The 25,246-nt window shown below is 43.9% G+C and overlaps 2 protein-coding genes and 1 long non-coding RNA gene across 4 annotated transcripts in view; 1 reads left to right on the top strand and 2 right to left on the bottom strand.

Annotated features, from left to right (window-relative positions):
- SSTR1 (somatostatin receptor 1) overlaps positions 1–25,246 on the bottom strand; it is a 172,505-nt gene that overhangs the window by 133,395 nt on the left and 13,864 nt on the right. The gene's annotated exons all lie outside the window — the stretch shown is intronic.
- Positions 605–9,556, bottom strand: LOC310674036. 2 transcript variants are annotated; one of them, XR_014509341.1, is made up of 3 exons: positions 8,328–9,556; positions 8,029–8,109; positions 605–683 (listed from the first exon to the last, which is right to left on the bottom strand). It is a non-coding gene; the product is annotated as an uncharacterized lncRNA (long non-coding RNA). The 2 variants fall into 2 exon arrangements; XR_014509342.1 differs by having other exon boundaries at positions 8,471–9,556.
- Positions 9,592–15,860, top strand: CLEC14A (C-type lectin domain containing 14A). The gene has a single exon (XM_083432847.1). It carries the CDS (start codon positions 10,394–10,396, stop codon positions 11,717–11,719), a length of 1,326 nt encoding a protein of 441 aa, XP_083288973.1. The 5' UTR covers positions 9,592–10,393; the 3' UTR covers positions 11,720–15,860.

The raw sequence follows: 25,246 nt of genomic DNA, 5'->3' as shown, positions 1-25,246 counted from the left end.
GTTGTGCAGAGCTGCCTGCATTTTGAAGCCTGGGGCGCGCTGAAGAGCGCGCCCGGGCTTTGCACAGCTCTCCGCCAGGCTCCCTAGGCTTGCGGATAGCAGGCTGTTCTCGGGGCTGGGGTCGGGGGAAGCTCGGGCTTCCCCCGCGCCAGCCCAGCGCCTGGGGGGGGGGGAAATAATTTTTTTTTCTTTATCCCCCCCCCCAAAAAAAAACACTAGGTGCGTCCTATGGGGTGAAAAATACGGTAATTTGTTTTTTAATGTTCTTTTCACATACTTTGCACGCGTATGTGCATTTCTGTACATGTTATTTGGATTACTTGGCATTGCAAAACTTACAAATTTCAACAGATGACCGTGTTTCAGTTCACATTCTCTTTTGGAAAGTGTGAATAAAGCAGGCTTGCCTTTATATGCAGACAAAATCAGATTTCTCCCCCAAGCCAGTCTCCATCTAAGACACAGTTAAAAGAGTGAATCTAATCCAATCTGTGATCAGGTCCTGGTGTTTACATTTTTCTTTGCCCTTTCTACCTTTCAGAATCGTCATGCAGCAATAGTCATCCTGGACAATTCTGAAGAACGTGCAGCCTTGTGCTTCTGCAAAGATTTCAGTAAATGCAAAAGTCGGCAGAACCCTCAGCGCATAGCTCCATTTGTGTTCCACTGTGTTCACAAAGTTCCTGCACAGGACCTTCCCTATGCACTTAAACAGATGGGGCACTTTCCTGACTGCATCCCTTTGTGTGCATGGGTTTTCACTCTTCCATCATTGGAGTGAATGAGGGTGCACTGCGGTTTGGAAGAGCTCCCACTGCATGATAAAGGCTTTTTGCTGTATCAAGAGAAAAGTCTATGCAGTTTCATGAAAGGCCTTGAGTGTCTGGATGCATGCAGTCTCCCTTACACAAAACAAAAACCTATCCAACATTGTTTCATCACCATTTACCTTCCTAAACAGAATGGTTGTGTGGGTTGGTGATGACAATGCAATATTGGTCTGAATGAGACTAAGATTCAGAACAACCTCACACGTAGCACAAATGCCCTTTCAAATGCATCTATGCTGCACTTTCAGACAGAAGACAATGGGCTGGCTGCAGAGTTCCTGTGACCACGACTACATTGACATTGACATTGACGATGACAACAACAACATACCACCCACCTGACTGGGTTGCCCCAGCCACTTTGGGCGGCTTCCAGCAATATATAAAAACACAATGAAACACCAAACATTGCAAACTTCCCTATACAGGGCTGGCTTAGGATGTCTTCTAAGAAAAGTCATATAGTTGTTTATCAGTTTGACATCTGATGGGACAGTGTTCCACAGGGGGGGCGCCACTAACGAGCCGGCACCACTCACAGGATGTTCTTGCTGGGCATAGCAGCCAACTTCTAGGGGCTGAGGTTCCTTCAGCCCCAATAAAATATTTGAGGTGACCAGAACCCCCAAATTGGTTGGGCATTGCCATTCAAATGGTGTGTGTGTGCGCGCACCATGTCATGCGATCAATTACGTGTGGCATGGCTTACCTGGCAATATTTTACTCAAGTTGGCACCCCTGGTGCTGGAGGACGCATAGTAGGTTGTTAGGGGTGATTTTTGCCAATTCTTCTCACCACAGTCTACTTAAAAGCTGATCAAGAGGTCTGTGGAACTCTCTAGAATGGTGCTGGGAGTAGTACTGTGGAGGGCAGTGGGAAGGGCAATCAGTGGAAAGTGCCTCTCCTGCTGTTTCTCCAATGTTAATCTTCACTTGATTTTGGTTCCTTCCACAGACAGAAGGAACCCTGCTATTTGCAGAAGGGACTGTTTCCAATCCAATATACTTCAGATTTAACAAGCATGAATTCTACCACAGTAGTTTGCATTATTAATTTACTCTTTCTTAATTAAAGGCTTCCAAGCTCCCCCCCCCCCCCAGCACTTTGCAGTGCCAAGTAACTTCAGCCAATGCAGTCAATCAGGATAGTTTATGCTCATGCTGGAAAGCAATGTGGGAAATAGCAGAATAAGTTACAAGAGCATAATGATGTGTAAATTGCTTGCACAATTATTCCAAGTCGAACAGTCAAAATTTGAATCATGGAATGAAAGCTCGTTTAAGGAAGGCCGTCACTATTTAAATCCTTTATAGCCAGCCAGCCATTAGTCATTTTTTATCAAGTCAAGATGTAGGAGTGCATTTCTGAAAGGGTGGTGGATTAATTGAAGCTTAGTCATGACGTGAAATCAATATTTCATGGAGATCCAAGTAAGAATTTTCACAGCACTCAGAGAAGACAGAGTGACCTGTAGCATTTCCTATCTTTCTCACAGTTAAACCTGAAATGAACTGAGCAGGGGAAGAAAAGTCTCAACTTCTCTGAATGCAAATTTTATTGAGAATAAATAAATTTCTTTCGGCGTTTGTTTTGTTTTGCTTTTTTTTTTTGCATTCCACTTGTGGGTTCTATTGGATTTACAGCTCTCTCTGTGCATAAGGGACGTGGGTGGCGCTGTGAGGGACGCGGGTGGCGCTGTGGGTTAAAGCCTCAGTGCCTAGGGCTTGCCGATCGAAAGGTCGGCGGTTCGAATCCCCGCGGCGGGGTGCGCTCCCGCTGTTCGGTCCCAGCGCCTGGCAACCTAGCAGTTCGAAAGCACCCCTGGGTGCAAGTAGATAAATAGGGACCGCTTACTAGCGAGAAGGTAAACGGCGTTTCCGTGTGCGGCTCTGGCTTGCCAGAGCAGCGATGTCACGCTGGCCACGTGACCCGGAAGTGTCTTCGGACAGCGCTGGCCCTTGGCCTCTTTGAGTGAGATGGGCGCACAACCCTAGAGTCTGTCAAGACTGGCCCGAACGGGCAGGGGTACCTTTACCTTTTTACCTGTGCATAACAATATTGAATTGGATTCTAGGTTGCCCTTCCATGAATGGGGAAATGAACAAGGAAAAAGAAGAGAAGCCATTTTAGCTGATACCCTCTCCCTATCACAGTCACCTTTAAAGCCAGGGCCAGAAGTCATTTTGCTTGCTGAAGTGGAAAATGGAACCCAGCCTCACCCTGAAGTCAAGGTGTCTAGTAGCAAAAGCTGATGAAGTTATTTTGGCACTTCAGATAGAAAACCCCACAAGAGCCTCTCCCTTCCTGGCGGCAAAAATACAACAATAATAAATGCAATAACTAACATTTCATTGCCCTTTCACAATACAGTGGTACCTCAGGTTAAGAACTTAATTCGTTCTGGAGGTCCGTTCTTAACCTGAAACTGTTCTTAACCTGAGGTACCACTTTAGCTAATGGGGCCTCCTGCTGCTGCCGGAGCACGATTTCTGTTCTCATTCTGAAGCAAAGTTTTTAACCTGAGGTACTATTTCTAGGTTAGCGGAGTCTGTAACCTGAAGTTTCTGTAACCTGAAGCGTCTGTAACCCGAGGTACCACTGTACCTGAAATCAGCTGCTAGTGGCTGCTGCTTCTCTTTGCCTAGTGTTAGGGATCGTTTGTATCCAGGATATGTAAAAAGAGCCACCTGCTCAACTGGTATTCTGCTCATGGGTTAAGATCTGGGGATGTTCTGTCCCATGTCTCACCACCATGTGAAGTGAGGGAGAAAGCACTTCTTAATGATGCCACCTAATTTTTGAAACTCGTTCCTTTGGGAAACTTGTTTACACCTCTCCCTTCAATTTTGGGAGGTTTTTCAGAACGTTCTTTTGGAACATTCTGATCCCGAGAGTACTTGATGATGATGCTTTAGTGTGTGTATGTACAGAGTAGTACAAGCATTTCTTAGGACAAAAAGGGTAATTCCTGAAGCAGACCTTAAAAGAAATAGGGATTTCTTTATTCTCAGTCTCTTTTTCAGGGTTGTTTCTATGATACATGAAGATCAGCGCTCTTGTGAAGCACTGATGCCCTGCTTAGGAGCCAGGAAGTGCTTGGCACATGACAAGATTAAGCCTTATGTGAGGCCTGATGACTCATTAATTTCACCCATGAATGCAAGACAGCTGAATCAGTTGACAGTCACTAGGCAGATGATAAAAACAAATATCTACTTAGTCAATCACTAATTAAAAATATTTTGATGTGTTATAAAAACTAATAGCCCTTGTAAAGAGTCGAGCAATTATCAGAATAAACGGAGACTTTTTTAAAAATGGTATAATAATAATAATAATAATAATAATAATTTTTTATTTATACCCCGCCCTCCCCAGCCAAGGCCGGGCTTAGAGCGGCTTACAAGCAATAATAAAAACAAGATGAATGATTACAACTTAAAAACAAAAGTAAAATACAACATTAAAATAATGGAACATTAAAATATTAAAATGTAGCCTCATTGCAGGAGGAGAAGGAAAAGGAAAAAGAAAGAGAGGGAGGGAGGGAATCAAATTGGCTCCAAGCCAAAGGCCAGGTGGAACAACTCTGTCTTACAGGCCCTGCGGAAAGAAATCAGATCCTGATTTGGATCCTGATTTTAGTATAACAACTAAAAATGTGTTGGATGAACCTGTGCTGTTAAGGAGAAGAAATAGTGCAAATATTTTTCAAGTGTGACGTCTTCAGCATAATGGGAACACCAGATCCTAGTCTTGCTGTCCCCCTTCCCTGCGCCAAGTTCAAGAACAGCACAATGTTTTTGCATCCTCTCTCTGGCCTACTCTGACAGATACATAAATGTTAACAAGCTTTTTGAATATAATTCTTTCATCAGTGCTTTCAATGAGCTGTGTTTTATTAATCATCATAAAAGAAAATGGGAATCATGAACTCTGCCTGAGACTGCTTACCTAGAGTAATAAGAAATGTACAGCTCGAAATTATATTTCTAGTTACCGTGTCTGACTTGTTTCTTCTTACGCTACTTTGGTAGTGCAATAATTTAGGAAAAATGTGCTCGAGCAATCTACATATGTCTCAAAGGAAGCCTGGAAGATATTTACGATTGGCAGATATTTATTTGAATGATGTTGGTTGCAAAACTGCCTTGCCTACATGGGTAACATTGCCATGGATTGCATTATGTGGGTACTTACAAAGGTCTTAAAGTTGCAATCATACGCACTCTTGTTTGGAGGTGTGCCCCGTTAAACCCAGTTAAAATCTATTGTCATATATATATGGATTAGATCAGACTGCATACAAACTACAATCAAGTACTGTATGTAGCACCTTTTAAGACTTCAGACAAAATTCAACAGACTTAAATGTACTGCTGCCCATAGATTTTAATGGCCTACCATGCCCTTCACGCTGTGTTAGTAGTGTGGCCTGACAAGCTACAAATAGAATTAAGAATATGTCATCCTTATTTTTTCGCTTCCTGAACATTTATCCAACTTTTGATACAAACTTGAGGATAACTGAGCAGATACTGATTTTGTAAAATGTTATGTTCCAGAAGAGCAGGCATGTAGTTCTCTAGCAAGATAAAGGCAAAACAAACTAATTAACAAAGAACCTATGCTACCGGGCAGGGCCAGCCCAAGACATTTTGCCACCTGAGGCGGATGCCAAAATGGCACCTCACCTCCCTGCAAGGGAAGAAGTGGCAAGGGAAGATCTACATCAGGAACAAGGGGGTAAGAAAGATTGACATTGGGATCTGCTGCCCCGGTGGATCCTGCCACCTTAGGCTATCACCTCACTTTGCCTCACGGGTTGCCTGGCCCTGATACCAATTATTGCAATGACCCTAAAAATTATGCATTTCAAAATCAATCAGGAATCTCACCCCTACTTCAGTGCTTTAAAAGTTATCACCTCCAGTTAATGCAGAAAATACACCCCTCTCCTTGCCTACTGGGATGTGGCCCATATTGTTCAAGTAACTAGATTTGGACACAAGACTGACAGCGTGTAGCCCCCCTTTTTTTACATTACATGCTTGGCCACTGCACTGCCACATTTTAAACTCCCTGCTAGCCTTTGACTGTAGGAAAGGTTTGTCATTTTTATCAGCAAAGGCTCTGCCCTGCAATGAAATGGACAGTGTCAAGGGAAAATGTAATCAATTTCAACTGCATGGTTTCCTTCGAAAAGCTACACACATACAGGAGGTAGCAGAGCGCATAGTATTACTTTAATTAAAAAGACTAAATGAATGAGGCACTGGTGATATTGGTAAGGCTTTCCCCTGACCTTGTCAGTCTTAGCAGAGATTTGGGGCTAATGATAAAGTAAATGTCCGCTCTTCTGGAACAGGAAGAGGAACTAAGTAAAGGAGCTGTGTGTATCTGCAAATGGGGATCAGAGACACTTCCATGGAATGGTGGCATGAGGTTTGGGTTCAGAAGATAACACAGAAGAGACTGTGGTGCAAAACCATTTCATTCTGGTTTTGTCAGGCTTACACCAAGGAAACTTCAGCACTGGACTTCAGAGCGATTCCTTGTCTTTGAATTCAACAATAATTTTGCTGAAGTCTAAGGAGACTCTTGAGAGTCCCATGGACTGCAAGAAGATCAAACGTATCCATTCTTAAGGAAATCATCCCTGAGTACTCACTGGAAGGACAGATCCTGAAGCTGAGACTCCAATACTTTGGCCACCTCATGAGCAGAGAAGACTCTCTGGAAAATACCTTCATGTTGGGAAAGATGGAGGGCACAAGGAGAAGGCGACGACAGAGGACAAGATGATTGGATAGTGTTCTCGAAGCTACCAGCATGAGTTTGACCAAACTGCGGGAGGCAGTGGAAGACAGGAGTGCCTGGCGTGCTCTGGTCCATGGGGTCACAAAGAGTCGGACACGACTAAATGACTACACAACAACAACAATTTTCCCTTCCTCTTGTTTTCAGTAGCTCTTTTAGCAAACCCCTCCTGCCTTCCCCACCAAGATGCTCAGTTATTGAGCCATTATTTCAAATTTATAACCCACCCTTCCTCCCCAATGGGTTCCCAGGGTAGCTCAAGATAAGAATGAAATTACATAATTCAAAACAACACTACAGTTAAAACCAGCAGTGTATAAACTTCATAGACGTCGAAGGGTCAGCCTAGGCACAATGCCAGGGATTGAAGTCTGCTATTTATGGCAAGGCTTAAGGCTTCCTGCTATTCTAGCAGGTTTCCCTAGGAAACTCTGCCTCGTTGCAAATGACTTGAATTCTCCAGAGTTTTGATTTACTCTCATATGGGCTGCCATTTGAAAGCACAAATACTTCACACTGCTACCATTCCCCAAAGGAGTATAGTTGTCTCATGGATACTGCACAGTATATGAAATGTAGCTTGCACAGATGCTATGAAAACCTAGGCTTTCTCTGCAATGCTATAGCCTCAACCAATGAAGCAATGGTAGCATAACACACTGTCCACAAATAACAGATGGCAAAGTTTAGACTTACTACAGGGTCACTGTATGTGTGTGTATGTGTGTTTTGTGTGGATGAATAATCTACCGGACTTCTGAACACAGGAGCTGCTGAAAGGGAGCACCGATCATTGCATGGTTTTTTAAGGCTCTCTGAAATACCCAGGCATTCTGCTGATTGCTATGTTTCTGTTTCTTTTTACAGGATTTTATGAATGCTCCTGCAATTTAGTATAGCAGGAAAAGATTCAGCCTCTCAGAAAGGAATAAGAAAAAAAATACTAAAATACCGTCTAAAATACCGTACCTTGCAGGGTTGTTGTGATGATAAAATGGAGAGGAAGAGAAGCATGTATGCCACTTTGAGCTCCCTGGAGGAAAGGCAGAATACAGATATAAAAAAATAAATACATAAATAAACTTAACAATACCCCCTTGCACTGATCTTATTGCATATCACTGGCTTGTAAAACAAAGCCAAAATTTGGAAGATGTTAGTCACTGTTCTCAGACCCTTACTTTGGCTTGGCTCTTTCTTCTTTATTTCTTTATTTTTCCAGGGGAGGGGCAAGAGAGATTTCAGCCACTTTATGAAATCCTGGCTCTGTACTAAGATCAATGGAAAATTTGCCACGAATTTCAAAGAAGTCATGATGAATTTTCCCAACTAATTTCAAAGAAGTCATGATGATGAATTATGGTGACATTAACTTACTCAGAGCCTGTGTTGATACTGCTTTATTTTTGGCGTGAGCTGAGCAATGAGAGATGGATAAATCCTGGCTAAGCAGCATAGCTGTAGGAGTTAAGGGGGTGAAGAACTGTAAGAGATAAATACAACCCCTGCAAACAGGTTTCCCCCCCTCGTTCAGGACAAATGCCAAACAGGGGAAATAGGTTCATAAATCATTGGGAATTAACTCCCTAGTCGTCATTTACTTTTAATTAATCATTAAAATAAACGATTGCATTGTCCACAGAGTCCATAGTTGATGAGATACTTTTTACTATCACCTTTATTATGGAGCATTTCTGGATTTTCGTTTAAAAGTGGAAATGTCAAGATATGATTAAGTTGGAGTGGTCAACATGACACCCCCTCTCCACTGTTCACTTGGTAATGAAGGAAGGGGTGATGGTGGTTACCTTTTTCTCACCTGGAAAGTACACAGAAGGAGGAAATTGGAAGAGTGATGCTGCTTCCCACTTTCTCCTTCCATCTGCTCGCTGCAGATTGGTTTTGCTTTACAGGCAAAGTGTGTCCATTTGAAAACAGATGTAGGTGGTCTTGGCAATGGGGTGTAGCCACACCTGTCCAGTGAATGGCATTGTGAGTTGGTGTATACCAAGATCACAAACATGACTTCTGTCTCCATTCACCTGGAGCATGTTCAGGGAGGAAAAGGCATTGATAACCTAATCCATACAAGTGTTTTCAAACACATATCAAGTAACTACGCCAGCCCTTGTGGATGGCAGGATCTGGATGCAATCTAGATTGACAGCAGCATGCTGAGGACGAACATGAATGAGAGGGTTGAGGAAAAAACCTGTATTTTCATGCAATGAAGGGGTTGGTGTGTACATAGCCATTGTTTTCATCAAGCTGTCCACCACAATCTCTTTCCTGATCAGGTACCCACCACCTCAGACCTCATCTCTGTATATGTGAATTTAGGATTCCACCACCACCACCATGCACATCACTTTCCACTTGCTTATACTGAACCAAATTTGAAATTTTAATACCTATTCCTCTGGAGCTACTCACAATCCCATTTCCGTAAACCACCTTGAATAGCTGGATTTCATCAAAAGCTTGGCCACCTCACTGTTTAGCCGTAACTCCTAATTATTTAAGAACATTTTTAAAAAAACACCAGCCCCAGTACAGATCCTTGGGGAACCCCCACTTCTTCTACCCCTCCATTGTGAGAATTGTCCATTTATTTCTACTCTCTTCATCTGATTCTTTAACTATTTACCAGTCCTTTTTACCAGTTTACCCACGTGGTCTCGGATTTCCTGCATAAGAACGTAAGAAGAGTTTCAGGACAATGGCTCATCTCCTCCGGCATCTTGTTCTCAGAGATGCCCCCCAGATGTCTGTGGGAAACCCACAAGCAGGACCTGAGCACAAGAGCACTCTCTGTTCCTGTGGCTTCCAGCAACTGGTATTCAGAAACATTACTGCCTCCACTATGGGGACTAGCCATGTCATAAGCTTCTATCATTTCACTTCTTACTCACCATTTTTCTAAACTAAGTCCCAAACACTGCAGCTTTTCTTCATAGAAGTCACTTCGTCTGCCTTGTTCCTTTTTTGGTTGCCCTTTTCTTAACCTTTCCCAACTCTGCAATATCCTTTTTGATGTGAGAACTCTACACAGCACAGTATTCCAAATGCAATCACACGGTAGAGTTGCATAATGGAATTATGAAACTGGCAGTTTTATTTTCAGTTCCTTTCCCAATAATTCCTAGCATGGAATGTGCCTTTTTCACTGCAGCTGCACACTGGTAGGTTGGGAGGGTGGGTGGGTGTGCTTGCATGGGAGGGGGTTAACTAGGGCCTTAATGCCACTGCCCTCCACTGCATTTCATCAAGCAATTATTTTTCTGATAGTTTTAAGATCCGCTGCAATCGGTGCTAAGCTTTCAAGTCAATAAAAGGCACAGAGTTCAAATAATTTATTAAACATCCGGCCTGTGTTTACTAACACGGAGGTGAACAACTCAGCCCAAAGAACTCGTCTGCCTTCTTGCGCCTAGTTTATGCGAGCGTTTCTCCCTACAAAGTGCAAGCAAAGAAAAGTTTCCCTGCCGTCTGGGTTTTATTTATCAGATGTTTCCAATTCTGGAAGGGAACTTTTGGCGCGGGGACTTCAACAAATCAAGGATGTTAAGGTCAAGCCTAACCCCTGACACATTTCCTTTCAGCCACTGAAAGGGAAGGTCTGCGGGAGCGAAGATATTGTTGTGATGTGAGCTGTGAAGAAAAGGAGTCGCCTCGACGCCACATCCCCGCCATTCAGACTTGGCTGGTGCTCGCGAATGCCACTGCGGGGAGGCGAGGCAAGATGCGGGGCCTGGTGCTTGCCTCTCTCGTCCTCCTGCAACCTCTCCCCGTGCCAGGGGGCCCCACTGCCGCCGTGCGCCCCCAGAGCGACCACGCCTGGTGCCACCCTTCGGGGTCCTGCTACAGCGTCCACGTGGGCAGCCTGAGCTTCCCCCGCGCCCAGGACGCTTGCGCGGCGCACGGCGGGCGCCTGAGCACGGCGAGCGGCCGGGTGGAAGTGCAGGCCATCGTGTCTCTGCTGAGAGGGGTGGCCCGCGGCGGGTCGGGCGCCTCCTTGTTCTGGCTGGGCCTGGTGAGGAAGGCTCAGCAGTGCACCATGGAGGAGCTGCCGCTGCGGGGTTTCTCCTGGGCCGCTGCCGGAGGACTTGTTGCGGAGGCGAGGAACGAGAGCGCGGCGGAGGGGAGCCTCTCGTGGGTGAAGGAGCCCAGCAAGTCGTGCACCACGCAGAAGTGCGCCGGCCTGCAGGTGACTTGGGGCGAGCCTCGCGCCGCCGAGTCGTGGGGCCTCGCCGAGCACGCCTGCGCCAAGGCCAACGCGGGGTACGTGTGCAAGTACAGCTACGCGGGCGCGTGTCGCGCGCCAGGCGCGGGCAGCCACCTGCACTACGCGCTCCCTTTCCGCCTCCAAAGCGCCGCCGTGGAGTTCGGCCCGCCTGGCACGGTGCTCACCCTGAGGTGCCCCGGGCGGGAGGCGCGCTTCACCTGCCGCCTCTCGCCCGACGGCTACCGCTGGGAAGGCACCGAGCGCGGCCTCTGCTCCTGCCCCAGCGGCTACTGGAGCCCGAGCGAGGGAGCGTGCGTCGAGCTGGCCGACTGCTTCGGCGCCCGGGGCGCCTTCCTGTGCCTGTGCGCCTGGGGCGCTCGCTTGGCGGCCGACGAAAAAGCCTGCGTGCCGCCGGCGGGAACTGAAACGCCGCCGTCGCCTGCACTGTCTCCCTCGCCGAACGGCTCTTCGGACGGCCTGCCTGGCTGGAACGACTCCCTGGCGGCCACCTTGCCCTCCGAGGTGGGCAACAGCAGCAGCGCCCCCGGAGCCGTGTCTTCCAACTACCTCTTCATCCTGATCACGGTGGCTGTGGTGACGCTGGTGATCCTGGTCATGGCCGCGCTGCAGATCTTCCAGGCCTGCTTCAGGCTTTGCTGCTTCAAGGGGTCTCAGACCAAGAAGGACGGAGCTCCGGCTACGACGGCCACGACCGCAGATGGCGACCCCGAGGATTCGGATCATTCCCTGGGGCCCAGCAAGGCAGAGTCTGCCGAGGTTTCGCAGGATGAACCCAAGCCTGTGGCGGGGCAGGAGGAGCAGGAACAGCCCCGAGGGGACTGAGGCTTTATTTGAAGGAGGCAATGGACTTTCATTCAGAGAAGGCGCTTTTATTAGGACAGGAATGGGGAGCCTGTGGCCCTCCAAAGGTTGTTGGACTACAACTCCTATCATCCTTATCCTTTGGCTGTTCTTTCTCAGTTAAAGTGCTAAGTAACTCCACAGTGCTGCAAGAGACAAGTCTCATTAAGACCTGCCAAGCTGCTTGTAGAACAGTGTAATCCTATGCACACTTACTTGGGAGTAAGTCACATCAACTTCAGTTCAGGTGTGCATGCAAGATGGCACTGTATGGTGTCTAATGGTAACGGTGAAGGCCCTGTGGGACTCCCAATTGCTGCTCCCCAGCTCCCATCACCTCTAGCCAATGGGCAAAGGGATATTGGGAGTTATAGTCCAGCAACACCTAGATAGCCATAGTTTCCCTATCCCTGTAAAAGAAGATTTCTATGACTTAAATAGCTTTCCAACATTATTTTGAATCTGGTGTTGTCCTCCATCCTTACTAGGCTTCTGGGGTGCCAGTACAATTGTGCATGTGTGTGTGATCTATTTGTGAGACTTAGAAAACAGCCTGAAATCTTAGTACTGTGTCTCGACTGACTCATGGATTGGATGTATGAGAACTCATAAGAGAAGTGTTGGCCAGTGCATGCTAAATTTTGTCGCACAAAAGCATTATCTGTTTCAGTTTCCTTCAGTGGGAATTCCAAAAACCTGCAAGGTATGTCTAGCTTATACTGGCTCGTTGCTCTGTATAACATTGTGGGGTGGAAATCTGTCAAGATTTCACTGAGAGTCCAACTCATTTTCCCACCTTCCAATTCCTTGAGGTCGCCTTTAGAAGTCATTGGCCAACTGAGGTGTGGTAGGTTTTGACTGGGGAGAGAGTCTTCTTGGTAGTGGTGTCCAGGTGGTACAGACTATTTTTTGGGGGAAGGGGTCACCTGGCACTCATGCTGTAGCCTTTTCAGAACCACGCAAAGACCTTTTAGTTTTCCCAAATATTTGGTTCCAAAATTGACTGATCTGAGGCTGCATTTATTTGAAACTTTTAATTTTGTTATATGTTTCTGTTTTTTATATGGCTGGTTGTTTTCTCTACAGATTTGGTGTAAGCCACCTTGGAATATTGTGTTTTACAGGCAGCGTTAGAAAATGTATTAATGCATAAAATGAAGATTTAAAAAATGAAAATTAATTGGTACAAACAAATGCATGCCAGTAGCCCGAGGAAAGCCCTGAAATATACATTCTGGATTCTGAGTCAGTCCTACTGCCATTATTTGATTAAAATTGGGTGTGATCCAGGCCCAATCACTATGCCAGCTCCAGGCTAGTTTAGTCTGCAACAGGCTTTTTCTGGCTCCTCCACCTTCCACCCCAGCTGGCATCAGCAATGGGGCTATAGATGTGGCAGTGGCTCCAGCACTCTTATCATGCCTTGCCAGGGTTTGGTTTGCTCTGCCATTTTCTCACTGCAGAGCACTGTGGAGGGGTCAGTTTGGAAGGAGAAACAAATGGGGTGGGAATGTGGGGAAATGGGACTCAGTGAAAGCTTTAAGCAACATTTCTCGCTTCAATAAAGGAAAGGGGTAGAGGATTTCTTTTTAAAGTTTTCTCTCTTCTCTCCCACTCCACAGCTGCATTCCTTGCATTTCTCTCTTTTAGCATTACTTGAATAGGGACAGTCCTGCCTGTATGTGTGCATTTCAGCTAAGGGATATTTTAAGTCAGTATTCAAAAAACGTGAATGTTGGTACACACCCACACACCTGCCCCAGATCATTTGAAGAGGCCATTAATTTCCAACACAAACCATATTTTTGCAACAAATATGTATGTAATGTTTGTAGTATATGTTATAGCATTGAGTGCTTCTAAGCCTCCTAATGTTCATCGGTTAAAAGCACAGAAAACCCATTAACATTGCAAAGGCAGGGATTGCCCATTCCATCTAGTACAGTAGGACAGTGTATCCTCTTGTCACTCTTTAAATCTTATTTCTAGACCATTAATTCCTTCTAAGACACTTCAGAATGATTATATGTATCTTGAAGCAGAGGGGGAATGTAAGCTATGATTATGAATATATGATGAATATTTGATGATTGATCTTCATCACATAATCGGGAGTAAAATTCAAATCCTCAAAAAGACGTTTAATAATATTTTAAACTACAGAGGGCTTGATTAAATGTGCCATGGGATTACGGTGAAATTGAAAGGTGGCCAGGGGCAAAATTAAAAGACTTCAAAGGACCATTTTTAAACACCCACCCGCAAAGTACTACAGTCTAATGAAGATTTTTTAAACTGATTAATTGGGTATTTCCCTATCATTTGGTGAAAATTCTTTTCATCTAAAAACAGCTTCATCTCCTAAAACCACTATCCAGGATATATTCACATCCACCCAGCAAATGAGATCTGCATGTACTGCTTATGATGTGAATGTACACTGCAGTGTTCATCCGCCCTCTGCTGAACTTGACAGATGCAAGCAATGTAGATGGGGGGTGGTCATGCTGGTCTAGGACCACTAACCACATGTAGTCATGTGCTACTAGAGCTGCATTCAGTCTGTTGGCTCTGCTACAAATACCTTGATGTGCATAACACTCTATGCTCAATGGGGTACCAAGTTATCCATATTGCTTTGGAGGGAACAGGGAAACGACCATGAAAGCTCTGTGTGTATACACCTCAGAACTACCAGTAATGCATGAACTCATTAGATTTGGGTGATCCATTGCAATACAATGTAAATACCTGTAATTCAATGAGATGTGATAGTACAGCCTTCTGTTATGTTGTGAAGAGTGTGTGAAAAGTGCACCAATGCAGTCCATGCTATAGAAGCATAGGCACTGTGGTTCCTTGGATCATACATTTGTGGAATAAGGTAGCTGTTTTTAGCACGAAGCCATCAACTGTAACTATTACATGGAACGAAAAGAAGTCCTACTGATTTTGATGGAACGTTAGGTTGGGAGTTTCAGGCTAAAATTCTAAGCACGACACTCAGAATTATGGGCAAACACAGAAGTTCCACGTCAAGCACTTCCCTTCCTCTCCATGATAGCTAGTACAACATGCCTAGAGGTCCTGACATCAGTACACAGTGCATGTCCCTACCAGGAGCAGACAATACTGTTGAATAGTAACAGGGAAATGCATTGTACTAGGGTTAGGGCATGAGAAAAGTTGTACAAATGCGGAATAAGGCAATTTGGCACGGGGCTGCTATTTTCAGTGGCAACCCAAAATTTCTTATAATGTTTAGTTCTGCCCAGTAGTGGTTGGCATGGTAAGGTGGAGTTGCTTACTTGACCTGTCAGGTGAGTCACTGCTACTTACCAGAAGGGGGAGCAGAAAGGTTTATGAAGTGCAAACACAGCAGCTGATCCAATCCGATGCTCCTGCTGCTGTGTTTGCACTGTGCCACCCTCCTCCTGGTAAGCAGCAGTGACTCACCTGTCAGGAGGTGAGCTAAGTATCTCTGCTCCACCATGCTGTCTAGTACTGGTTCTGTACCATAAATTGATTTTGTTGTTGTTGTTGTTTGTAAGTCGCAACAGCATGATCTTTTACATACCTACCCAGAAATAAGGCCCTTCCAGGTAAGTGGGTATTACTGGGTTCCTTCTTAGGGGTTAAATCAATGGTGCTGATCTTGAAACATGGAATAAAAAGTATCCCGGAGCAGGCTCCAAGCACCACTGAAGTAGCAGGCTGTTTTTAAGAGGACTGCAGGCAGCATTTCTTTGTTTCTCAGAAAAGCTCAAAAGAACTGTTGACAAAGTGCCAATTAAGCAGCTGTAGCTTGTGTATCAAGAGACAAGTATTTTTTCTCTATAGCACAAAATCAGTATAGATGACTTATGTGTTTACTACAGACAATGCCAGCATGGGTTTATTGTTTGCTGTCTGGGGGCCTTTCAAGATGACCAAATAAAATAAAACGGAAGTACAGTGCAATCCGATATATTTCTACACAGAAGCCAGTCCTGTTGGAGTTGCCCACTCTGGTATAAAACTTAAATAATTTTAAAAGATCACAAAGGAGTTAGAAGATTGGGTTGTTGTTCCAAGTGTTGTTTTAGAACACAGGCATTATCCAATAAACACTTCTTATAATGACCACCTTCTGCTGGGCAGTACTTGTTATTGCAACAGATGTGCTTCTGGTGATGGATAGATTTGGCTGTTATGTTTTCCAGTGACAAAATACTGTAGTTTGATTGCTGGAAAAAAATGTAAGCCAGTAATCACACATCTACTGCAAATGTTTGTTCTTTCCCTGATAAAAAATTAATATATTAAATTGTACCAGCAAATCAAATGAGCGCAAATCTGATGAAACCTCTCTCATCTACCTACCCTGACAGTTAAGTCTCCTGTTGCTCAGTCCCAGCTCCTGCTAACCACTCATCTATCTATCTACCTACCTACCTATTTATCATTTTTTTTAGATTTATACTGTGGCATGGCATCATATATGCTGTAGACAAGGTCTTAGGTGATCTATATGCGAGTTTATGTCTGGAATTGTGAAAATAAAATCGCAATGATTCCTCTTTATATGTTAATTTAAGAGATAACTACGCTCGTGACAAGTTGGGACATAGCTTTTTTGTTGTGGAAAGGATGCCTTTTTGGTGGATCTGCCTTGTTGCGAGGAAGTTTTAGAAAAAGATCAAGGTAGCAATTAAAAAGGACAACAGAAATGGAGCATGTAAAAGAATGATAGAGCATTCTTTGAACCATGTAATTCTTTTTCTATGGATACAGAAGAGATCTTCAAACTGTTATGAACTCGTTTTATGTATGATTGAAGTTATGCAAAACATTGCAGAATCCCTATCCACCCCTTTAAGAGTGGAATGAGAAAATGAATGCTTTGAATATGCCTTCATGTCACAGCTTACAAATTATATGACAGCGAAGAAAGGGAAACAGCTGGAAATTTTGCTTATATAATTGGAAAACTTATTAAATATTGACAGAACAACTGAAGTGCAGTATACCCATGTTCAATGCACATGAAGTGCAGTCTTATAGGATATACAATGCATGCCTATTCATAAGTCCCATTGAGTCCAATGAGTTAATTAATTAATTAAATTTATATACTGCCCTTCTAAGAATCACAAGGCAGTTTACAGTATAAAAACAGAGAAATGCATAACACAAACATGGAATCTAGTCCAGTCCCCTGCAATGCAGGAATATGCAGCTGTTTCATAGGGGGATCAAACCTGCAACCTTAGCATTATCAGCACCACACTCTAACCAACTGAGCTATCCAGGCCGTAATAGCAAACAAAACAATAACCCCCTCTATAGTTTCAATAGCCATAGATTCTTTGATTAGCCTAAGGCCTGGGAGAAGAGGAATGTTTTCACCTGGCACCTAAAGATATGTAATTAAGGTGCGAGGTGAACCTCCCATTCCTGTGCTTGTGAATATTCTGTTTTTAATGTAACCATAGGAACATGTCAAAAAACTGGCCATCCACATGTGGGACTACAACTGCCCTCATCTCTGACCGTTGGCATGATATAAAGGATAGTGCCTAGAGGACGACAGACTCCCCATCCCTGTTTTATTCAAAAGCTCAGTATTGTTTAATTTGAACCAATAAAATATAGATAGCCATCTTTTTTTGTTTACTACACATATATATGAGTAGATTTGATTGGGATCGCAGGTAGTCTTCCAGGCAGAAAGCAATAATTATTTGGGAGGAGGATTAGAATTCTGCCAGTTCTAAATTAGTATGATTGCACCATGTAATCCCCATAAGGAGATAAATATACTGCTGCAATGACTTTGATGCTTATTTAATGCTTGCAATCTAGCAACAGTGCTGGCGATACATCAGACAAAGAAGTCAGGCAGTCATTGTCCAGAGGGCTTGGTCTACTCTGATGTAGCCTAGTCCAGCCATTCATCTAGTCAGCCTAGATAAGATACCTTATTAATTAGATAAATGTCAGTTTCCTCATGAGTGCATCTGTAGCACTGGGAGTCTGCTCCTTTTCTTTCTGAAGCATTTTTGGTTCCCATTAGAGGTGAGGCATGGATGTCCTTGAGATGAAACTCAAATAATCCTCTTCAAGCCAAACGAAGTGCAGTCAGAATCTTTGTTACTAGTTACAGTGGTGCCCCGCAAGACGAATGCCTCGCAAGATGGAAAACCCGCGAGACGAAAGGGTTTTCCATTTTGGAGGTGCTTCACAGGACGAATTTCTCTATGGGCTTGCTTCGCAAGACGAAAATGTCTTGCGATTCCTGGGGGTTTTTCCCGCTCCCCACCCCCTTTTTCTAAGGCACTAAGCTGCTAATAGCCTTTTAGCAGCTAATCCGCTAATCCCTTAAGCCTTTAATAGCCGCTAAACCGCTAATAGTGCTAATCCGCTAATGGGCTTGCTTTGCAAGACGAAAAAACCGCTAGACGAAGAGACTCACGGAACGGATTCTTTTCGTCTTGTGAGGCACCACTGTATTATTAGAAGGAGGATGGCAGGCGTGTGCTGTATAAGCCAGGCCTGAGATCAGGCCTAGGCCTCAAATGCACCCTTCCTGGCCTCTCTGGCTCCACCTGCACTATACATTCAAAACAGTATCATAGCACTTCATGTTCCCACAGCTAAGAGCTGCAGTTCCCTGAGTGGGACTCTTCCAGGGGAACTCTGTAAAGTGCAGCTCTGTGAAGGGAATAGGGGTCTTCTTTAAAAAAAAAAAATCAGCACCATTAACAATGTGGGAATGTTCAGGGAGGCAGGAGAGGATATATTGTTCAATAATATCCTTCCTAACTTGCGCTAGCAAGTTCTATAACTTAGCAGAGTTTTAACATTCCCCTTTTTAAACGCACAGAGGTTAGCTTTTTGTAAGCTTGTTTAAGCTTAATAGGATTCCTGGTAAGTCCCCTTGTCTCCCCCTTAAAAAGAATAGACAGGACAATCTTATTTAAAAGTCAATAAAAGAAGTTTACTCACAGTATCATCAGTTCACAGTTGATCCCTGAAGGCAGACTTAGGTTACAAAATATATACACTGGAATCTATCCCAAAAGGAGATAGTCCCTAGCTGAAGAGCTGTTGCTTCTACAACAAATGAAGTCAGAGAAAGAGAGGGCTGTATCCCAGATACTTTTGTCACCTGGGCAGGTAAGGTCACACCCACCTCTATTTACATGTAGAGGAAGTTTGTCCCAGCCCAGGAGGAAACAGGAAGTTTTCTACTGGCTGGTGCAAACATCCGCTTTCATGTTCAGTCTAGGAATACTGTATTTGAATGCTATCTGTGTTTCACACCCCACAAACAAACTGCAATTCTCAGGATTCTTTGGGGAAATCAATCTGTTTAAATTTGTATGATACTGCTTTAAACGTACAGTACACATTGGGGCCTCTATCTGGCCCTTGGAGTGCTCCCCAGGCCCATACTTTCCCAACTCACACACTCCCCCAAGCCTGCTCTGCACCCTTCCTGAATATTTATGCTTGGCTGGAATGCGCTCTTGGATCCTTATGGGGTAAGTGAGTGTGAAGAAATAAGCCAACTACAAAGGTAAAATTTCCAATTATTGTTGTGCTCACTTTTGCCTTTAACCCCATCCACTACTGCCGTGTGGCCCCTGGAAGGTTGCTCAGAAAGGAAGATGTTCTTCATGAAAAATATATCCTATCCCTGACATAACCATGAAATTGTCCATAATGATACCTTGGATTGGTATCATGGGCCACAGATCAATGGACTGAGCACATGCTTTCCAAATAGATGTAAATTGCACTCACCTGAGCCAGCTATTTACCCTGCAGGGACAATATAAGAGTGTGCATGTGTATATACAATTAAAATTAAAAGTAGGTTTAAACAAAATGTTTTTCCAGTCTTCACAAAAACTTCCTAAGAACCCCTTCCTATTGAACAATATTTAGAACTTGGTGTTTCAGCTCTTCTAGCTGTTTCTGTCAAATCATATGCAAAATAAACCTGCCAGGGTGATAGGAAGAAGAAAGGTTTTAACTGTACTATTGATTTTCTGAGCTGCAGAGATCAATGTGTTCTGAATTTTTTTGTCTTTTGTACGTGCAATCTAGGGCTTTTTTTACATAACCATCTGGAGCAACCTACATAGGACCATTACGTTGCCAACAGTTCTACTACCAAAATGTGTCCCTGTAGCTCCCACTGAGCCTTAATTGGCTCCCTGATGAAAATGATGCATTTTCCATTTCATTAAACATATTCCAGCCCATCAATACATAACACAGTTCGTATCTTTGAAAGTGTTAAACTAAATGGCATGAGAATCCACAAGTCACTTGATTTGATTGGTATACAATAGTTGCTGTCACCATGTGGGTGTGCATTTAATGGGGAGTATTTTATACATGAAATAGAAAAAACTAAAATAATCTCAAGATGATTTTCCATATCAGAAACGAATATTGAAATTGGGTCATGTTGCTCTTTCCTGGAGGAAAAGAATTTAAATTAATAACTGTTATTCCTGTTTTACTGATGAGTTGAATGTTAGATTGTCATCTAACACAAGGAACGCAAAATATACCCTTCAACATTTTTCTGATGAAAATAGGGACATCCTATTCCATAATAATAATAATAATAATAATAATAATGATAAGTTCACTATTTATATCCCTGACTGGGTTACCCCAACCACTCTGGGCGGCTTCCAACATATATAAAAACATAATAAAACATTTAAAACTTCCCTATACAGGGCTGCCTTCAGATGGCAGGATGGGGGTGGGGGGGTTGGATACTCCATACCCTCCAACATTTCTCTGAAGAAAATAGGGACGCCCTAAGGAAAAACGGGACATCCAGGGATCAAATAAAAAAACAGGGCAGTTTCTGTAAATCCGGGACCGTCCCTGGAAAATAGGGACACTTGGAGGGTTTGAAATACTGTTCCTTTAATAAAAGGTATTAATTTATATTATTATAGAAATTCTTGTAGAAGATTGAGAATCCGGAACAGGTCAGATGATTTGAGAGTTGGATGTGTCTACAGTATTCAGGAATTGTAATTATGGAACACTAATTCCTCAGAATGCTTTCTAATAACACTGTAACATAATTAAAGTGCAGTAAAACACTGTTTTGAAGGCTTAGATTAGAAAGCATTCATGTGTTATTACAAGATAAAACATTTTTTGGCCGTTGTCTCTCCCCTTCTTTCTTTTATCCCCAATTGTAATTTTCCCTTAGTTATTGGGGAAAGAAACATACCCCCACCACACAAACTTTTCCCCCCTGTGTCCTGTGGAGCTTCATGGCTCTAGCTATATATCTCTAGAGAAACTGACTAGTAACCATAGGAGCCAACTCTTAGGGGCCATGAGGGCTTTGGCCCCCGCAATAAAATATTTGCAGGCATTGCCATTCAAAAGGTGCGTGTGCATCGTGTCATGTGATTGATTATGAAGGGCAGAGCTTACCTGGGCCCCCAAAATATTTCATTCAAGCTGGCACCCCTAACTGGAATAGATGCACCAGTGGTTTGACTCAATATGAGGCAGCTTCCTATGTCCCTAACTGGTAAAATATTGTTATGGGTTTGGGGGGGGGGGCAAGGATCCCCTACAATTCCTGGGTGATAAGTTCTCCTCATACTTTCTGAAATTAGTAAATGTGGGGTCTGATCGATGGATTTAGTAAGGCCTAAAAAAAAAATAAGCCAAGCCAGCTTCCTTGTGAGATTGCCTGAGAGAGGTGCTATCAAAGCACAAAAGCAAAATGGCAGAGTCACTACCCTGACAAAAGGTGGGACATTCAGTCTCAGTCAAGAAGTAGGGGGTGGAGTCCCTCCCCCAGATGTGCATTAGTTAGTTAGCAAAAGACAATAAATAGCAAAGTTGGGAAGGGGAAGTTGCCAGGGTTATAGGGGGCGTGATGTCACCACAGGAAAAAATGTCCTTTTTACACAAAGCTTGCATCACATTTTTAGCAAGGGTTGGGGGGGGGGGGAGAGAAGAGTCAGGCCAGAGGGCATGCAGGCTGAGGGACAGACAAATTGTGTGGAGGGGACACAGAGATGGTGTTTTGGCTGCTTTTGAATCACATGCTGCACTGCTGTAAGATGTATTGCTCATGAGATGTGTTGCTCAGAATGTTCTCTCCATCCAGACTCAAGTGTAAATATCTGAAGATAAGCCATATTTCATAAAGACAATACAGCCTCCACTGTGCCTCATTTCCCCCAAAAGAAACACAAAAACCATCTGAATGCCAAGACCCCTGGAATCTTGCACCGCTCAGTGGAGATTGAGATGGCTGGTAACAATATGTTATTAGACTGTGCCTATCTTCAAGATATGGAGGTAGAAGTACAGTGTACTCAGCAGGTCTCCCAAGAATTCTGTCTCTCAAAATAAGGAGCTTCAGCCTTGGTTAATTCTATCTCCAGTTTGAAAAAGGTGGCAAATTATGTTCTATTAAGTTCTTGGACTCAAATCTTTGGAGCTTCTGTTGACTTAGTTGGAATTACGAGTTTTTAGTGTCTCTGGAAAGCATATATTTGCATCTACCCAGTCTCCTTTTTCCAATAACAACCAAAATGTAATTGAGAGAAAACAGTTAATTGGCAATTTAAAAATAAAGCTGTCATAGAATCATATTCAAGAGCCAGTGTGGTATCGCAGTTAGAATCTTAGATAGAGTGCAGGGATGCCTGTGTGTAGAAATAAGGGTGTTGTGGGGATGAAATGGGTTTCTCTGTGGGTGGAAGACTTGCTTGCAAAAGTGATAAAACACATGTAATTACAACATAGACTAAAGTCTAATCTAATTCAAGTGTGGGACCCGGGTGGCGCTGTGGGTAAAAGCCTCAGCGCCTAGGACTTGCCGATCGAAAGGTCGGTGGTTCGAATCCCCGCGGCGGGGTGCACTCCCGTCGTTCGGTCCCAGCGCCTGTCAACCTAGCAGTTCGAAAGCACCCCTGGGTGCAAGTAGATAAATAGGGACCGCTTACTAGCGGGAAGGTAAACGGCGTTCCGTGTGCTGCGCTGGCTCGCCAGATGCAGCTTGTCACGCTGGCCACGTGACCCGGAAGTGTCTCCGGACAGCGCTGGCTCCCGGCCTCTAGAGTGAGATGAGCGCACAACCCTAGAGTCTGTCAAGACTGGCCCATACGGGCAGGGGTACCTTTACCTTTAATTCAAGTGTACTTCCTCCAAAAATTTCCCATCTTCCTATAACTTAGGGATGGGGAACCCGCAGCCCTCCCAAGGTTGTTGGCCTACAACTCCCATCATCCTTGACCACTGACCATACTGGTTGAGGCTGATGGGAGTTGGAGCCCAGCAACCTCTGGAGAGCCACCAGTTTCCCATTTAGACTTTAGTCTAAAACTAAAGTGTAGAATGCCATGATAATGCACAAGGTGACTTGCTAGGTTTGCAAAGCTGAAATGTGGAGGAATCGCCCTTCTTTTCAAGAGACGCAATTCTTGTCGTTTATATACAGGCAGTGACCATTTTATGCCCGTCCGATGGGCACGTGACCACACACAGGTTCATCATTGCAGACCTGAAAGTGGCCGGAAAATGGGACACAACAAGGCATAATGGAGCGGGGTGTAATGGGGGGGGTATTGTGCTCTGCCAATGTGTGTGGGGACAGGAACGCAACCCCCACACAAACTGGTAGTTGCCTGTATACTAGTTCCCCATCTAGGAAGGCATAGATGCTTCCCAGCACTATAAAGGACGTTTCTTGTACCGATTGGGAAGAACTGAACAGAAGTTGTCCTAAGACTGATTGTAATATTTTTCCTTTGTGTTTTCTCGCTCTGTATTTGCCAAATCATTTCTGTAGTCTATACTATGATGACTATTTTGTTAATCAGTTCTACCCAATTCTATATATTACAGTTTGAATTCCTTACTTTACTGTTACTGTTCAGTTATCTTTCTGTTGAAAACTTCAATAAAGTGTTTTTGTTTTTTTTAAATACCTCCTTTGAGCTAGGGAAAACTAAATTGCAATTGCCATCACGCTGTGTGAATGGAAAAAGAGTAATAGATTTTAATCTATGCTTGTTTGCTTTTAATTTGCTAATTATATTTTTAAAGATGCAACAATACAGTGTGCTGCATTCATTAGTTTAATTTTTTCAAAGCAAACTCGAAATTGTAGATAGAGCTAATAATAGAAAGCAAATATCAAATGGAACACTTAAAACGTTCAATGCACTTTTCTCTAAAGGCAAAACCAAAATGTTATGTTCCTGTTTACCTGCTGTGAATGTTAACCAGGAGCTAAACTGAAGCAGCTTAATTATATGTATCTCGCATGCTTTGAAGAACTTGGTCAGAGCTAAGCCATGTTGTGGAAACAATCAGCTTCTAGAATCTCAACCATATCAACTTGTCTCTCCTCCTTGGCCTTAATGTGAATGTGGATGGATAACCAAGGAACAGCCCTCCAGCTCTCTGTGTTGGCAAGTTCCTCTGCTGTCAATTGTGCACTGCTCCTCGTGAACAATCTATGCGTGACCTCACAGTTCATCCAAACCCAATAATGACACCTGGGATCTCTCCTCTGTGTGTCAGCAGGTGGGCCCAGTTCCCATTTCAGTGGCTTCTTTCCACCCCACTGGCCTAAGGCCAGCTTGACCAGTGTTTTCCCCTCCCTGAGCATCCTGAACTAGCAAAGGATCTGGCACCCTTTATGCCATCTTAATTTACGCTGGCATAAAGTATGCCATCTTCCTGTGTTTAGGATGGCCCAGAAAATCATAGTCAGAGCAGATCCACAGGAATCAGTGGGCTTAAATTAGCCATGAGACATTTTAATAATCCCTGTTTTGCAATCCCATATGGACTCTGCCAATCCAACTCTTATCATCCACATCAAAATCCCTACCCGCCATCAATCTCATCACTCCTAAGCAAAGATGAGAGATTCAAGTACCCATAGGACCTCAATTTATGTTGTAGGCCCTCTCCTGCAAGAATTAGCAGTATTTGGGGGTGAAGCAGAGGGTAGGGTGATAGGTCTGATAATAAAGACAAGCAGTAGACTTGGACTACTCCCCCCACCCCCCGTGTGTGCGTTATCCAGGAAAAGAATTTCTCAGAAGAAAACTTAAACCTCTAATACAGTGGTACCTTGGGTTACAGACACTTCAGGTTACAGACGCTTCAGGTTACAGACTCTGCTAACCCAGAAATAGAACCTCGGGTTAAGAACTTTGCTTCAGGATTTGAACAGAAATTGTGCGGCAGCAGCGGGAGGCCCCATTAGCTAAAGTGATGCTTCAGGTTAAGAACTGTTTCAGGTGAAGAACAGACCTCCAGAAAGAATTAAGCTATTAACCTGAGGTACCACTGTATTCAGTATTCTAGTCCAGGGGTGGTCAATATGAAGTACTCCAGAAGTTGCTGGACTACATTTCCCATCATCATCCTTAACCATTGGTGATGTGGGCTAAGGCTGATGGGAAGTGTAGTCCACCAGCATCTGGCAGGCACTACTTTGGCTGA

Source organism: Podarcis tiliguerta (assembly GCF_965153285.1).
Source record: "Podarcis tiliguerta genome assembly, chromosome: 1".
NCBI lineage: Eukaryota > Metazoa > Chordata > Lepidosauria > Squamata > Lacertidae > Podarcis > Podarcis tiliguerta.
Note: the sequence above shows the minus strand (reverse complement) of the source record. Positions and strands in the feature narration are given on the sequence as shown.